General features: G+C 37.8%; 2 protein-coding genes across 2 annotated transcripts; one reads left to right on the plus strand and one right to left on the minus strand.

The window, feature by feature from the left end:
* Positions 1-2,763: 2,763 nt before the first annotated feature.
* LOC144641121 (uncharacterized) lies at positions 2,764-5,970 on the minus strand. The gene is made up of 2 exons (XM_078500167.1): positions 5,880-5,970; positions 2,764-4,990 (listed from the first exon to the last, which is right to left on the minus strand). Exons 1-2 carry the CDS (start codon positions 5,968-5,970, stop codon positions 3,015-3,017), a joined length of 2,067 nt encoding a protein of 688 aa, XP_078356293.1. The 3' UTR covers positions 2,764-3,014.
* Positions 5,971-6,077: 107 nt separating this feature from the next.
* On the plus strand, positions 6,078-9,795 carry LOC144641134 (uncharacterized). The gene is made up of 4 exons (XM_078500182.1): positions 6,078-6,149; positions 8,161-8,500; positions 8,969-9,083; positions 9,720-9,795. Exons 1-3 carry the CDS (start codon positions 6,078-6,080, stop codon positions 9,073-9,075), a joined length of 519 nt encoding a protein of 172 aa, XP_078356308.1. The 3' UTR covers positions 9,076-9,083; positions 9,720-9,795.
* Positions 9,796-15,739: the final 5,944 nt, after the last annotated feature.

Raw genomic sequence — 15,739 nt, forward strand, 5'->3', positions numbered from 1 at the left:
CATTTAGCGTCATTTTGGAACATTAACAATTATTTTGATTTGGTTGCCATGCATGCCGACCGTTAAACATAAAAATCAAGAACTCTGTTTCGGTGAAAGTCAAATGGAACAGCATTTTTTCTGGAAAATCTCTTTGGAAATTGACGGAACGTCAGAAATTTTCTTACCATTTGTAAGGTTTCCCAGTTTTAGTCTCCCATCCTTCGGAAAGAAATAACAGGAAACTGAGCTACAAATGGTAAGCGACATCTATTTCGGTTAGTTTGCTAATTTTGGAAAGAAGCCTTTCAATTCCAACCGGTTCTCTCCAACAAATGGTAAGCACCCTCGAGTTTGTTCAGCATCACATTGCGGTAAACACGTCAAGCTGTAGCGGAGGAAATAGTTTTCCCTACGACAATTTGAAAATATTCTCATTTTTATCACAAACGCATCCAACGAACACTCGCAGAGGAAAAGCAAATGATCGCGCGTGTGGTCACGCGTGATGGACGCGTGATGCCCAGTGAACGACCGTACCGCTGACTGAAACCGCAGGCTCAAAGGTAGAAATTCAACATGGCGGCTGTTTATTTTCCAGTTTAATTTATTTCATGCAAACTGGCTGAGAAAAGTGTCCTTCCGTGAACTTTGAACAGCTCTTTGAATGACTTTATTGACAACCTATTTACACCTTTCACGAAGAATGAACCACGATGTATTGGCTAAGTTCATCGCGCCTCAAAGCAACAGTACATGTCAATTGAGATCGATCGAAGGATCGAAGTGCAGCGAGGAAGAACAAATCCTTCAAAAAAAAGCATCTGTGTGTCGATAAGTGGCATGTATGTAGTATTACTTTCTTGTTTCTTAACTTTGATGTGCCTAAATGTTGAATTGAGCGAGCTTTTGAAGAAAATCTTTCGCTGCTATTTTTACATTTGCTATCACAACATTGCCGAATTATATCGGCTCTGAAAACGCTCCGAAAAATGTCCTAACTGCCTTTTCTTCGCGAATATTTTGATTGTTATCTATAGATTTATGCTTGATTAGCTATTTCGTACCGATTTTATGCCAAATTGAGGCAAATAAATGGCTTCTGTGTTTCGGTGAATTTTGATGAAATAGCAAGAAATCGTTAAGTTACGTGTGTTTAGTTCCTCAATACTAATAAAATATTGAAGTCCCCAGACATTTTGTGGCATTTTTGTGAAGTTTAGAGATGGATTTCATTACCCATGTAAGAATAATGTATTTAAGTTGTTGCTCATGGGAGATATTGGCCACTAGTTAAAGGCTATTTCCAACAGTACGAAATGTGTACCTTCCAAAAGACCGTTTGAGGAGAAGAAATCAAATCAGACGGTTGAAGTGAATTATTGTACTTAAAGCCTAATAACCACAGAATATAGTGCAGTGAATTTTATTTTCAGAAGTCTTTTTTTCTTGGGGAACTGGTCAATCAAAGTCATCTAATTAAATATGCATAAATTAGTGAAAAATGGCCATTTTTGCAAAAGGTGCCATAACTTGAAGGGAATAAAATATTTTGAGCTGATGTTTTGTCACAGTAAATAGCTCACCATACCCAACATTTATGCTAAGTTTGGGCGAAATCGGTGATATGAGCTGTATCACCTGTTACCTGGTTCTGCCCTGTTCTCTCACGGGCACACTCTTAATAGTTTTAGAAATTTAAGCCTTAGGATCTCAAATATAACATCATCCATGTTTATACGATCTACCCATTTTGACTTCTATCTTAATGAAAAATATGAGAAATATAAAACCACTTTATTAAGTAAACTGTCTTTTAGAGAAAACATTTTTCCTCTCACAATTTTTTTTACAGCTGCCGAGTACGATTTTCACACATTCCTTCATTCTAGTCCTCAAGTTTCCGGAGATTGCTATTCAAAAAAACAAACCAATTTAGCGCATTGAAGCTGGATTTACCTTGGAGGACGAGGAATATCATTTAGACATAAATGCAAAAAATGGCTGCATTTACCTTGAGAGACAAATAGTTGATTTGCGCTCTGATAAAAGTATGTGACCAGGTGCAAGGCAGTATTTCAACAAGTAACATCTTTAAGTTAACTGAAACAGTAAAATACTCTGCTTTTCAAGGGAAAATTTGTTAAAAAGTTCACTCGAATCGACTCAAAACTATCTTCAGCCTAATTTTACTGCTGTGACTTCCGATGTGATTTGCAACTTGAAACCGACAACGTGAAGGCCTGCGCGAAACTTTGTGTGTCACGCAAAATGAGGAGTAGCCTGGCGTAAAACTTTTTGCATAGCCAGTGCCAGTGCTGTGCGTCACCATACATGACTGAAAGTGCACACGAAAGGGGATCCTGCCTGAGCTCTTGGTTCGGTAAACTAAATCATAAATCACTTCCTCACTGGTAATTATGTCATAGTACATGTCTGTTAAACTTTTTATTAATCCGAGGACACCTTACATCGATCTCGCCTCCACTTACTAACCTTTCAGTTGCTATTACTTGTATAGTTTTATTTTATATATATATATATGTCTCTTCAAATACGGCTTGTTTTATATTTAAATCTCAGTTCAATTTTACATAAAAATTAGTACAGTTCATTAGGTTACAGCAGGCAGACTTCTACATCGTTGTTCCCCTTTGGCAGCATTTTTACCATTCTGGTATACTAGTATAATATTTGTTTATAATCAAGATATTTTTTTTTCTTTTTGGAGAGCTTTAAGAGCATGATTTATGCAACCTGTCTTATCGTGATTGAAGAAGCAGAGACCGATACAACGTAGAATGAGAGAGTTAGTCTTGTACTATATTTCGGCTGGCCAAACCAGCCTTCTTCAGGTACAATGAAGTTTACATTGGCTATGTTTAAATTTATATGGTGATAATGATATCTTACGAAATACCGGAAATACGTAAAACTAAATACAGGAAATATGTAAACAGTGTGCTAGTATAAAACAAAAAATTTAAAATATGCTAAGCTTAAAAAATGACAACATAGTAATATAAGTAAACAAACTAATAGGTTTCTTCGCGTATGTTAAGGCCATCGGGAACAAGTGTTCTGCCTTTTAGAATTAAAAAAGCTTCCCTGGCCTTACGGATTGAGTCTCGGTTGGAGAAGACTTTTTCGATGGGGATTAATTGTATGTCATTAGCAGTGTGGTTAGGCGAGGAAGTGAAATGTTGTGCGGCTGTAGTGGGTTTAGATTTACTGTTAGGGTTATCTATGGTACGGCGGTGTTCATTAAATCGGTCTTTTAAACGTCGTTTAGTTTCTCCTATGTATTGTAAATTACAGCGGTTACATTGAATTATGTAGATGAGGTTTTCAGTGTCACAGGTCAGGTTAGATTGAATGTGGCGCGTTTCACCAGTAGAAAAGAAGGTACAGGTAGTTAGTCCGTCAGTAATATAAGGACAAGTGGCGCAGTTCTTTCCACAACGAAAAGAACCGGATGGAAGTTGCGGATGCGGGTTAGTCAAATTAGAAGGAAGTTTGGCCTTCACTAGTAAATCGCGAAGGTTAGGGGAGCGCCTGAAAGCAACAACAGGCAAATGTTGAAAAACAGTTTTGCAGCGATTAGAAGAGAGTAAATGAAAATGTCTTTTGATGATGTTAGAGATGTGAGGAAGCGATGGATTAAAAGTAGTTATAAATGGTACACGTTTATTTTTGTTGACGTCTTTCGTTTGTAAGGCAAGTCTACGGGGGATGTCGGTCGCGCGTTGTATTTGTTTGGTGACAAGGTTACGGTTGTAACCTCGTTTGAGAAGGTACGTTGTGAGTTGGGCAGCGCGAGTATTGAACGTTTCGTCGGTAGAACAAATGCGTCGTAAACGGAGTGCTAGACTGAAAGGAATGGCTTTTTTAGTATGTGAGGGATGGCAAGAAGAGTAAAGTAAATGTTGGTGTTTGTCGGTAGGTTTGGTGTAAAGGTCAGTACTGATGTCACCGTTGTCATTTAAAGAGACATTAACGTCAAGAAAAGGTACGTTAGTTGAAGAATGTGAGCTGGTGAATTTGATGGTGGGATGAATGCTGTTGAGATAATCGATGAAGACTTTTAGGTTATCCAGACCTTCAGTCCAGATCATAAAAATATCATCGATATATCGAAACCAAGTGTGGGGTTGGAATGGGGCATTTTCTAAAGCTTTGGCTTCGAAATAGCCCAGGAAAAGGTTGGCATAAGATGGAGCCATTTTGGTACCCATGGCTGTGCCGTGGATTTGAAGGTAGTGGTTATTGTTAAAAGTGAAGTTGTTAAAGTTGAGAATCATGCGAATGAGGTCACAGAGTTTGGTGGTTGGAATGGTTTTATGGGAGGAAGTACTTAGAAAGTGGTCACAGGCATAAATACCTTCATTATGTGGAATTTTAGTGTATAGTGATGAAACGTCGAGTGTGACTAACATAGAGTTGGCGGGTAAAGAACTGATGGTGAGGAGTTTGTTAAGGAAGTCGTTAGTATCTTTAACAAAGGATGGTAGTTTATGAACTAAAGGTTGAAGGTAGTAGTCAACGAATTGGGATATTCGTTCAGTGGGATGGCTATTAGATGAAACGATGGGGCGTCCTGGATTGCCGGGTTTGTGTACTTTGGGTAGTATGTAGAATCGTCCTGGTTTTACGTCGGTCTGTATAAGGTATTGTCTGGTTTTGTCGTCAATAAATCCGTCATCGTATATACCGTCAACATACTTAGTGACTCGTTTTTGTACGTTCGCAGTGATGTCTTTGTCTGAGCGTTCGTAAAATTTGATGTCAGAAAGTTGTCTGTTGCATTCATTGATGTACCAAGTTTTGTCCATAACAACAGTACCGGAACCTTTATCGGCGGGTTTGATAATTATGTCTTGTCGTTGCTGCAGTTGGCGGATGGCCTGTCGTTCTGTGGCTGTAAGGTTGTCACGGATAGTTTTAGGTTTGTGGGCAGTTATGTCGAGTTTAACAGCGTCTAAAAACGTATTTAGAGCTTGTTCCCGATGGCCTTAACATACGCGAAGAAACCTATTAGTTTGTTTACTTATATTACTATGTTGTCATTTTTTAAGCTTAGCATATTTTAAATTTTTTGTTTTATACTAGCACACTGTTTACATATTTCCTGTATTTAGTTTTACGTATTTCCGGTATTTCGTAAGATATCATTATCACCATATAAATTTAAACATAGCCAATGTAAACTTCATTGTACCTGAAGAAGGCTGGTTTGGCCAGCCGAAATATAGTACAAGACTAACTCTCTCATTCTACGTTGTATCGGTCTCTGCTTCTTCAATTTCAGTTTTCTATGTGTCAAACCGATTAGATCACTCAGTTGATCCAACGTATACCGGTAGGAGATCGTACACGGTTTGCTTGCTTGAACTTTTAATAGTTACTTATCGTGATGTTCATTCTGTCACGGACGACCTTTTTTCCCGTGATTTCCCAGTAAACATTTCGGTCGCACCGTTTATATGTTTACACGGGTATGTGTATGTGTATGCTTTTCATGGGTCAACGTTTCAATTTGGTGTATATTAGAATACAGCATAAGGATAGAAAGTTACGTAAAATTCTCGGCGCGTATAATTAACACAACAATTAAAAATTTTCTTGTAATTTACACCTGATGATGGTTTTGCAATAAAACCAAAATATTGTGCTTTTCTCTGTAGTTTTGGTATATTTTATTAACCTGATATGATTATCCAGTCATGTGATCACAGCTTTTCGGTCTTTTCTTCATTTTATTTTAACCCAACCTGTTAGCTGGTCCTCGATTTTAGAACTCTCCAATCGCGCAGATTGTTGAGATCATACAATCAGTTGCGAGATTCAGTAAGGAAAAACTTGATACGTTGTCTGTTCAATTATCTATGAAACACTCGCACAGTATTTCCTTTGCAGTAAGACACCATCGCCATCGTCAACATCATCACCACCGTCACCATCGTCGTCATCATCGTTATTGTGCATCACCATCAAAGCTTTGCAAGAAGGCACGAGTTGTTGCTTAATATTTGAAAATACTAAAGATGGTAAAAATGTTGGCATCTGAAACAATCACACAATTCTGATAATAATTAACCATGACTTTATTTTCTGTTTTAAAGGCTTTTTTCAGTGGCATTATGTTTAGCGGGTGGTATCTGGCTCTGCTGGTAGGAGTCACCTTTGGGTCGCGAACTTGCCCTGCTTAACTTAAATACGATTTCTAGATTAATTTCCATTAACCAAAAACGTGTGTGAATGTATGCTTTCCCTTTGCCCTTCGATGTGAAAGTTACCATTTATTTTATTTTCCTTTTGTGCTATTGAGACGCTTTCTGCAGTAAAATGTTCAATCACCTGCTTTCTAGAACGACAAAATACATACTTCAAGTCAAATATGTCACCGATTTAAAAGCATTTTTGACTTGTACCTGCTATTTCTTGATAGATTTAACTGTTAAAAAGTCAAAATGACGGAATGTAGTAATTATCTTCGTGGCTCACAAAATCAGATTGCGTTCCCGCCTTTGTGATAACATTAAGAGAAGGAATACTAATTTCTGCTCGTTTAAGGTAAGTTTCCTATGACATTCACGCTTAAAATCATACAAAAATGTATCAGGACACTCTTAACCAGTATACGTGTAACAATACCTGGCAAATTACCCCCCTTGGACTTGTAAACTTTATAGCTAGAACGACTACCAGTTCTGTTGTAGCTAGTTAATCTTTAGTCAAATTCTATTGCGAAAAGCAGTGGCGGATTGATACCGCACGAGGTTTCAACAGTAATAAACTTAAAACAACCGGAAGCCGATGAACAGCAATTCAATTTGATTTGTTAGAAAAAATTAAAGCCCCAAACTTATATATATAACATAAGCAACCAAAAAACTATAAATATATCTGTATTGTTTAAACAAAAATAATAAGAGTTAACCTTTTTGAGGGAATTTTCTTAGGTTAAACACTTAGTTAGGCCACGTTTCAATAATATCTGGGACTTTGCGATCGACGATCTATGACACGAAAGGGGATTCGAGAAGCGTGCATTACGCATGCACAGCCGGTTATTACGCCATCTCGGATCTCGCTTCTAAGCCGGCTACTTTAGAAAGAAGTACTCTCCGCGCTTTTTGCCGTTTGTTTCATTCATCCCGAACAATTTCTTTTTATTTAAGAAAATTTTTGCTATTTTAGGGGTTTATCGATTTGTATTCGCGTTATTTCTTTATTTATCTTGAGGACAAAGTTTGCTGGGAAAAGCTGGTGATCATTATGTATTGTGAGCAAATTAAACCATAAGCTATCATTTGGTGATTAAAACGTGTTTCAAAATTCGTTGTTTAAATGGCAAGTAATGTTTTTGCTTGATTTCACAAGTCCTAATCTGCTTAACTGTAAAAGACAACCAACGAGTTGCAAACGGCTGTCTTACGGTTGAAACTTTTCTTGCAGCATTTATCACAAGAGAAAAGTACTACACTGCGTTGCAATGACTGTGAATTTTTTGTTCGCTCATTGTAAGTAAATAATCACTTTAAGGTGATTCCCTAGTATTGCATTGCGCATACTTACCGTGCAGAATTTAACGCGTTATTAGCACGCACACATAAACAAAATGGCGGGTTTTTCTATGCGGCTTGGCTCCGAGAGAGAGAAATCATCGTTTTCTCGTAAACGAGTTCGGTGACCTATCATTTTTTTTCCCTTAATTCGAAAGTAGCGATAAAATTATTTCTATAAAATGAATACAGATCAATTTCTATGGCAGAATAATACATCATCACCGAAATCGTGTACTTTGCCAGTACTCGCAGAGGAAATATAAGGAATTATATTGTAAATACAAGGTCTTCCTGCTCCTAAACGAATACGGTGATCCCCCTTTTTTATTTCAAAATTTAACTACGCTAAAGATAAACAACCAACTGACAAAGTTTGGTTCGAAATCTATGAGCAGTTCTATTTACAAGGGAATCACCTTAATTACATAACATTTAGACAGTGACATATTTTTAATCTATTCAGACGGAGCGGAAGGAATCTTTCCACACGTGCGTTATAAACGTTATAAATAGCACTTTCTTACCGTATTTAAATCTTAGTTTATTTTATTGTTATTTGAATTTATTTTATCATTTTAAACGAGGTGTATGTTTCGTTTCACTTTTTTTTCAGTCAGTCTGGATTCTGTGTGGTTTTATCATAAGCATTCGACCAGCTTCCAGCATTAAATGCTATGTCCAGACATGTGTTAACCACAACTGCACCAGTTCTAAAGAGATTGAGTGCAGGGGCACAGACGACGACTCGTGTGGGTTTCTCAACTATACTGTAGGATCACCCCGCCTTAAAAGAACTGATACAATTGCTACAAGGAACTGTACCAGATGGTCTAAAAACGACTGTAATCAGCCGAAGGTTTGTGAGAGGTACAGAGACTCTTGGGTCGAACCAGGTTATACCTTTTCGGCATGCTCGGTGATGTGCTGCAACTGGGATCTGTGTAATAAAAAAGGTGGGCGAGGGCATCATGCTGTAGCGACAATTTGTTTTGTTTCTATATTTGCAAGTACCTTATTTCTTCATCTTCAGGACCTAGAGTGCCGGTGGCACATGGGGCTTCCGTAAGAGTTATCCACTGCTATCGGTCCTCTGCCTGCTCTCTAACTGTTTCGAGATTGAGGCCACGCTCCAACAATTCCTTCTCTATTGTTCTGCGCCAGGTCTCCTGATGGCTTACCTCTGCTACCGTTTTCCTCGGTCTTCCAACTCAATGCAACTCTTTGCACTGTGTCTGCTTTCATCCGTAGGACATGTCCCAGCCATCTCTTCCTTCCCTGCGGCAGAACAATAGAAACTGAAGACGGTTGTAGTAAAATTACTTTATTTTTTGTTTGTTTGTTTGTTTTCTTTTTGTCGCACATTCAGGACGGTGAATTGCCGTCATAACTAGTTACTGTTTTATTTCGTTATTATTTTTCAGGTAAGGGCAAAAACAATCGAGGAGGACACAAGAACGGAAAGGGGGAAGCCAAGGAAGTGAAAAACATCCAAGATATGTTGGCTAAGATGTCGTCTATTCGCATCTAAAAAAATATGTGAGTAGCGTAAGGCAATTTTTTTGTGTTGCAATAATAAAACAGTTCATCATTCACGAGCGATCTTTGGGTGTACGAAGTGACAGGCGTGAAGAGCTTAGCCAAACTAACCATTAAATTCTATGGGGAGATTCAATATAATTTTGGAGCTATGATATTATGCTTTAGAGTTTGGTCGTCTAGGAACCCAAGTTTGGTCAAGGTGAAAAATGTTGTGCGTTGAAACAAAGCTGAACTCAAAACCGGCAAAGCTCGTTAGATAAGTTACGGATGGAATAGCTCCACAGAGAGAAGTTGATCTTACAGGGAAATTTTCACTAGTCGATAAAAAAGAAGAAATATCGTACTTGTTTGAAAGCTTGGACCTGCTGAAATCGGTCAAACCAGAGGTTAAAACCGTTTGTATACCTGCTCCAAGCAATCCCTTCCGTGCTCGAATGAAGTTTCCTCTCCTGTGATTGGTTGATTTTTTATAGTAATATATTTATCTAGATTTACTGTTCAAAGTGAAAACTTATTATTGCAATACATTCACAATTTTTCGTGATCTCTAGTCCCAAATAACGATTAATTAGCAGTTGGATAACTTAATAAACAATTCTATTTAGGTCTATTTACTTACATTTTCTTTCACAGATGTGAAACCAGACCGTATTCTACAGAAAAGATCAGCAGTAAAAAAAAAATCCAAAGTGAATATTAAAAAAAGAAAGTTAGGAAGGGAAAATAATGGTGTAGATTAAGAGCTGAATACGGATAAAAAAAAAATAAAAAAATTGATATAGAGTAGTGAGTGTCCGGTCTGTTACTATTTTAAAGGCAATTTAAAACAGGCAATTGCATTACGAAAAATAACCTAGTCCCCCAGTCCAAAATATAATTTCACAATTTCGCTTAGTTTTTTTCTTCTTCTTTAGACTGTTTCCCTTGCTCTTTAAGGAAATATCGTTAAGTGAGCTACTGAATAAACCGGGATAACTTTAGATAAGGACTTGTATTGCTAAGTTCCTTGCCCCGAGGTGGGGGGTAGTTCCGGAAGGACCTTGTATTATCATTATCACATTTCCAAACTGTAGGAATACCAGTACCATTAACGAAATGAGAAAAAAACGAAAATAAATGAGGAAAACCTATCCAAAATGTTATTGCGGGCCCAAGAGAGGCCCGCAACCCTAATCTTGACAGTGACCAGCGGATTGCGTATTACGCGTGCGCGCCACGTTTATAAAGACTATCTGCAAAACGGAAGTTGAAAATTTTGTTCTTCTACTAAGAACGATCGGAATGCGAAAAATGTGTCAATCACGACAGTTTGTCGTATCACCGGAAGAGAAAATCTGTTCTCCAAGAACGATTGTCACATAAGATCTTGGCTTCTGTCACATGGAAGACTGCAAACATTACAATTTGCACACTTGTTTTACGGGTGTTGCTTTTGTGAAAATTTGCTCTGATTGTATTACGCATAAACCACGGCAAAGCAAATGGTTCCAACAACGGTTATTCTCGAGAAATTCGTTATAACACTGACAACATAGCGAGTTTATCGACCGAGTAAAATCACATCTTAATTCACACCGCTTGCTCGACTACAGTTCACTAAACTGTCAATCCGACAAAAAAACAACTCTGACTGGTTCGCGGCCGGTTAGCGGCAATTAAGCGTGATTTATCATTAATCGCGCCACGTTAATAAAAGGCGAGCACAACATAGCGAGTTTACCGACTGAGAAAAATCACATTTCAATTCACACCGCGTGCTCGATTACACTTCCCAAAACGATAAAAACATGCATTCCTTGCGTGACGCGTTGCTCGGGATAATTGTCTTTTGTCCATTTAATCATTTATTTATCGACACTGCCATCTATATCTAAAATTACGCACTCTCGTGCCAGTACCTTTTCTAAGTGCGTCAACGCCCGCACTTTCTAACCTGTGGTTAGCACTAGTTTTATAGCAAATAAGACTGCTAGATTTTATTTTTGTAGCTAAAACATCAAATGATACAAAAGAACAAAGCGCCCAGGATTGAGAGCACCAGAAATGAAGATCGTCAAAAAGGTTTAAAATTACTCAAGCACAATTGCACATCACAAATTCGAAACTGGCAGCCTTTACTGGTACAAGTAAGATATTTGAGCGATCCGAACCACATAAACTTTCAGTATCGGCCGAAAGATCAACTCTTAAGCAAAATGGATACTTCATACTAACACTTAATTCTCGATTAACATATCACAGATTCGCTAAACCTTAACACTTGATTAACACATCATAAATTTGCTTCTAAGTTGAGATACAAGGGCGCCTGAAACCTTTAGGACACACCATGGCAGTCACATCAAGCAACAGCGGTTATTGCATTGTATTGCATTGCGCATCCTTACTGCGCAGAATTTTACTCGTATTTAGCGCGTGCACATAAACAAAATGACGGCTTTTTTCTATGCGGCTTAGTCCGCGAGAAATAGAAATCTTCTCTTTTTCGTAAACGAGTATGGTGACCTATAATTTTTTTTCTTAGATTTTGGGTATAGCGATCAAGCTCTTTCTGTAAAACGGAAACAGATCAATTCTTGTGATTGAAAAATAAATAATCACTAGAAATGTGTCCTTTGCCAGTACTCGCATGGGAACAGAAACTCATAAGGGTATCTTACTAATCGAGCGCGGGGGCCGTACTGGGGAATATTGGCCCGAGGTCGTAGCAGTACGGACCGAGCATAGCGAGGTCCGTACACAAACGGGTCGAGCAAGCTAGGTTAGTAAGTAGTTTATTATATGGCACTCGAGCCATGCTTGTTTATTATCTGTTAAAAAGCACTTCCGGTCACTTGCATTTAAATGGCTTCCTCCGTAAAGGGCTTATGATGACAAGCTACCACGATTTTGAAAACAAATTTATTGATCGTGACGAAAAAGACAAATGAAATGGATTACATTATCGTAAAGATAAGGAAACGTCTGATGAAGAAACTGGAACAGGCATCACCGAAAGCCAGGAGGACGCTCGGCTAAGGAAACCAAGATTTTTTAGCTATCATTTTGCTGTTGAAGTTGAACGTCTACCGACTTTCGTTTTTGGCTCGTAAAGCGAAGTGTAAGGAAAAAAAACACCAGACAGCTCTTTGAAGTGCAACTGGATTGGAGTCGCCGAATTCTCCCGCTTCAAAGAGAGCATCTTCGTTGTCTTCATCAATCGCCTGTGCGCCTTGCGGTTTATTTCCTTCGTCGTACTTGTGAACTAGTGACTAGTACTTGTGAACTAGTGACTTCGTTCTTAAGGAAGTAGATATCTCTTGAAAGGTAAGCACAAACAATTGACTGTGGACATGAAAAAATTCATGGAAAGTTTGCCCGTACGGTTTTTACGCACGAGTCGGAAAAGTATCAGGAATCGAACGAGTAAGCGCATCAATGTTATTAATAATCATTTAGATAATTATTTGAGGTAAATTTTGACAATCAGTAGTGTTATAGTAGGGCAAAACTATAGCACTAGAGTGATTTCACTTCAACCGTGAAATAGTTACTACTCAAATAGATACTATTAGACACTTATTCCATTGTTTTCTTTTGTTTAGTTTTCACTATTTAGCACTAATTGTTAGATGTTGTTTCACGGGTTAAATAAAATCACTCTATTACCAATTTGCAACTGGCTTTTACTAAAATGACAAAAAAGACGAACAGTTTTTAGACATTCAGTATACATGTAGAGAGTGTCACATCCGAACAAATCCATAGGAGGTTCCGTTGTTTTTGACATATTCGCGCCAGGAAAAATTACAAAACCGTCGATAATAGGTGGCGTATGAAGAAAGGTCCAACACAGCTTTTCCTTTGAGTAAACATAATAAAATAGTAGGTTTCCGGGAATAATACAATATTTTCCTAAATCTTATATGTTCCGTTTTGCGCGCTTTCTATACACAACTGAATGAAGCTGGATTATAACTTGAAATATTTTCTATCCTTCTTGCAGTGCTTTCCACGAGAACAACAATAAAGACCGTCTACACTGAATTAAAATGTTGCTTAAGACCGCTTTTACTCTGGTAAGGGCTATACTACTCCTTTACTATATAATACTCCTTTGAATTTTTTTTTCACTTATCTGTACTATTCTCGTTGCCATACCGCCATCTATGAGCATTCAGTGCTACCGCCAGACATGTTATGACCACGACTGTTCAGTTGCTCAGAAAGTGGTGTGTAAAGGAGCGGACGACGACGGATGTGGGAATGTAGCCCTCACTACAGGTTCATCTATCAAAATTTCGGTAAGCAACTGTTCCAGATCGCAATATGATTCCAGTCAGACGGTGGTTTGTGAGAGGGTCGTGAAGCTTATGGAAGGATACATGCGAGACCGTTGCGGAGTGTTGGTCGAACTTTTGTGAAAGTGATTTCTGTAATGCACCAGTAAATGCAGATGAGGTAAGAGCCCCACAACCGTAACATACTTACAACCTATCATATCAAAAAAGTCAACAAATCAGAACTAGAAGTGATTGCGATAAAACAACTGACCGCAATTGACAGTTAAAGAGGTTGAAACGGTGATTACTATGACAACCTACCAATACATTACCGTTCAAATGTGGAACGGTGCTAAAACTAAAGACCTAAATATTAGTACAATTACCACAAAAATGCTTATGTGGTGATCTAGTTAAATACCAGACGCGTTCAACCTTTGATGTTCCTAAAAGGAAATTAAGGAAGTTTCTTTGGGATTATTATTAGTTTAATGGGTGACAGTTTTGTCTCGGCTTTGGCGAAATTACAGATATAAGAAACTGCGTTCCTCGAGTTGTTTCTAACTTTTCACTAGCTTCTTTCAATCATAAAACATTTGCTTGTTAAATTTGACTGTTAAAAGAAGAAAAGAACCCTGGTGACCCTGAAAGGAAAGAATAAACAACCCAAAGCAGTGCAAAGCATCAAAAAAAAGATGGTCGAGCTGTTTTCCAGTCTCTTCTAAGATAATAGGTGAGTATGGTTGGTAAAACTAATAAAAGTAAAAGAAAATAGTAGTAACATTTTCAACAGACGTCCTTGAGGCAAATCAGTTTTTATTCCATTTTGCCCTGAAAACCAGATGGTGTTGAATGTAAAAAGCGATCATCAACCAGGCGCAAGAATTGATTCTTTAATAATCATAGACCCAGGACGCTTTCCATTTGTCAGAACTGGCCGGCCGGTCCGGTGGTTTTGAATGTGAAATGAGTCTTTTGCACGAAATGTTTCCCACAAAATCCACCATATCAATTTATAATACTTATGTATTGACTGATTTGACAGGACAATTTTGGTTTCGAATATACTGGTCGGGCCGGCCAGTTCTGACAAATGAAAAGCGCCCGCAGTCGCGTGCATTATTTCCATATTTTTGTCGCTGATGCAGTCAAGGCACAAGCCTTTCTTAAGGTCGCGGGGGACACCTTAGGCTCATTATTATGCATTTATTTAAAGCGTATGCACGAAGTACAACGACTGACATCGACAACTTTACGAGATATTTACGACTGGACAAAAATATGGGCGCGTACGTGTGAATTGTAAAAAGTCCCTGTTTCTTTGATATTTTAACAAATTTAAAACAACACTTAGCGATATGCATTATATAGATTGTAGGAAGTTTTGAGCTTATTTTTATTTAAATTTGAATATTTCTGTAACTCAGAGTAATCACAAAATATTTGGCATAAACAATCGTGCCCTTTTTAAAAACGCATTGTTCTCACCATAAAAGCGTTGAATATAATTACCATAATTACATCTCTCCTTGGCAAAATGATCGTATTTAGGTCGGGACACCTTCAAAAATCTCAAACATCGCCGCTAAATGCAATCTACCAAATAAAGATGACATTCACAATCTTTCGTCATTTCTTTATGTCTCTGTAAAATTTGAGCTTAATCGCACCCATAACAGCTGCGAAATAAGCGTTTTAAAAGATGCAGGTCAAGCAAAAATTTCCTTCATGAATTTATTCATGCAGTTGGTATCCCCCGCGACCTTAATAACCGTTAAAGAATCTTGCTCACGGTTACGTTGTGACCATATAATTACTGGTAATATTTTCAACCTATTGTAACTGTACGTTGAGCTAGTGAATAACGAAATTCTTTTTTTTTTCTTTTAAACATAACAGATGCACAAACAGATATCTGGAGAGAACAGTAGAAAAGAATAATTTGAGCCTGCATAAAAGCATTATACCAAATCGAATAAAAGCAGAATATATATTAAGTGTGTTTCCTTCGGGATGAAATAAACTCTCTCTCTTATTAAAATTCTTCTCTGTCTTTCTCATATTAAGCAGCGTTCACATTCTCCACAATCTTGATGGCCGTAACAATAAATGCTAAGAACTGCTTTACCTCTAGACACTTTTAATTCCTATATATACACGCGAATAGTGAGAAAAAAACGCCTTAAATTAGTAAAACAAGTCCTCGTTAAAGGCACTCCTCAAAGAAAAATATATTTACTAAAGGTTCTTTATTAGGCACCGTATAGACTTTGAACACAGAGTTCGTTGGTGATGCATGACAGTTGCGATTGTATTAGTGGTAGAATTGATACTGTACAATCGTAAATAACAGTAAGTGTCAGGAAGTAGGACCCCACTTTCACATTTATT

This window comes from Oculina patagonica, unplaced genomic scaffold (assembly GCF_052425735.1).
Source record: "Oculina patagonica isolate OP01 unplaced genomic scaffold, crgOcupat unplaced7, whole genome shotgun sequence".
NCBI lineage: Eukaryota > Metazoa > Cnidaria > Anthozoa > Scleractinia > Oculinidae > Oculina > Oculina patagonica.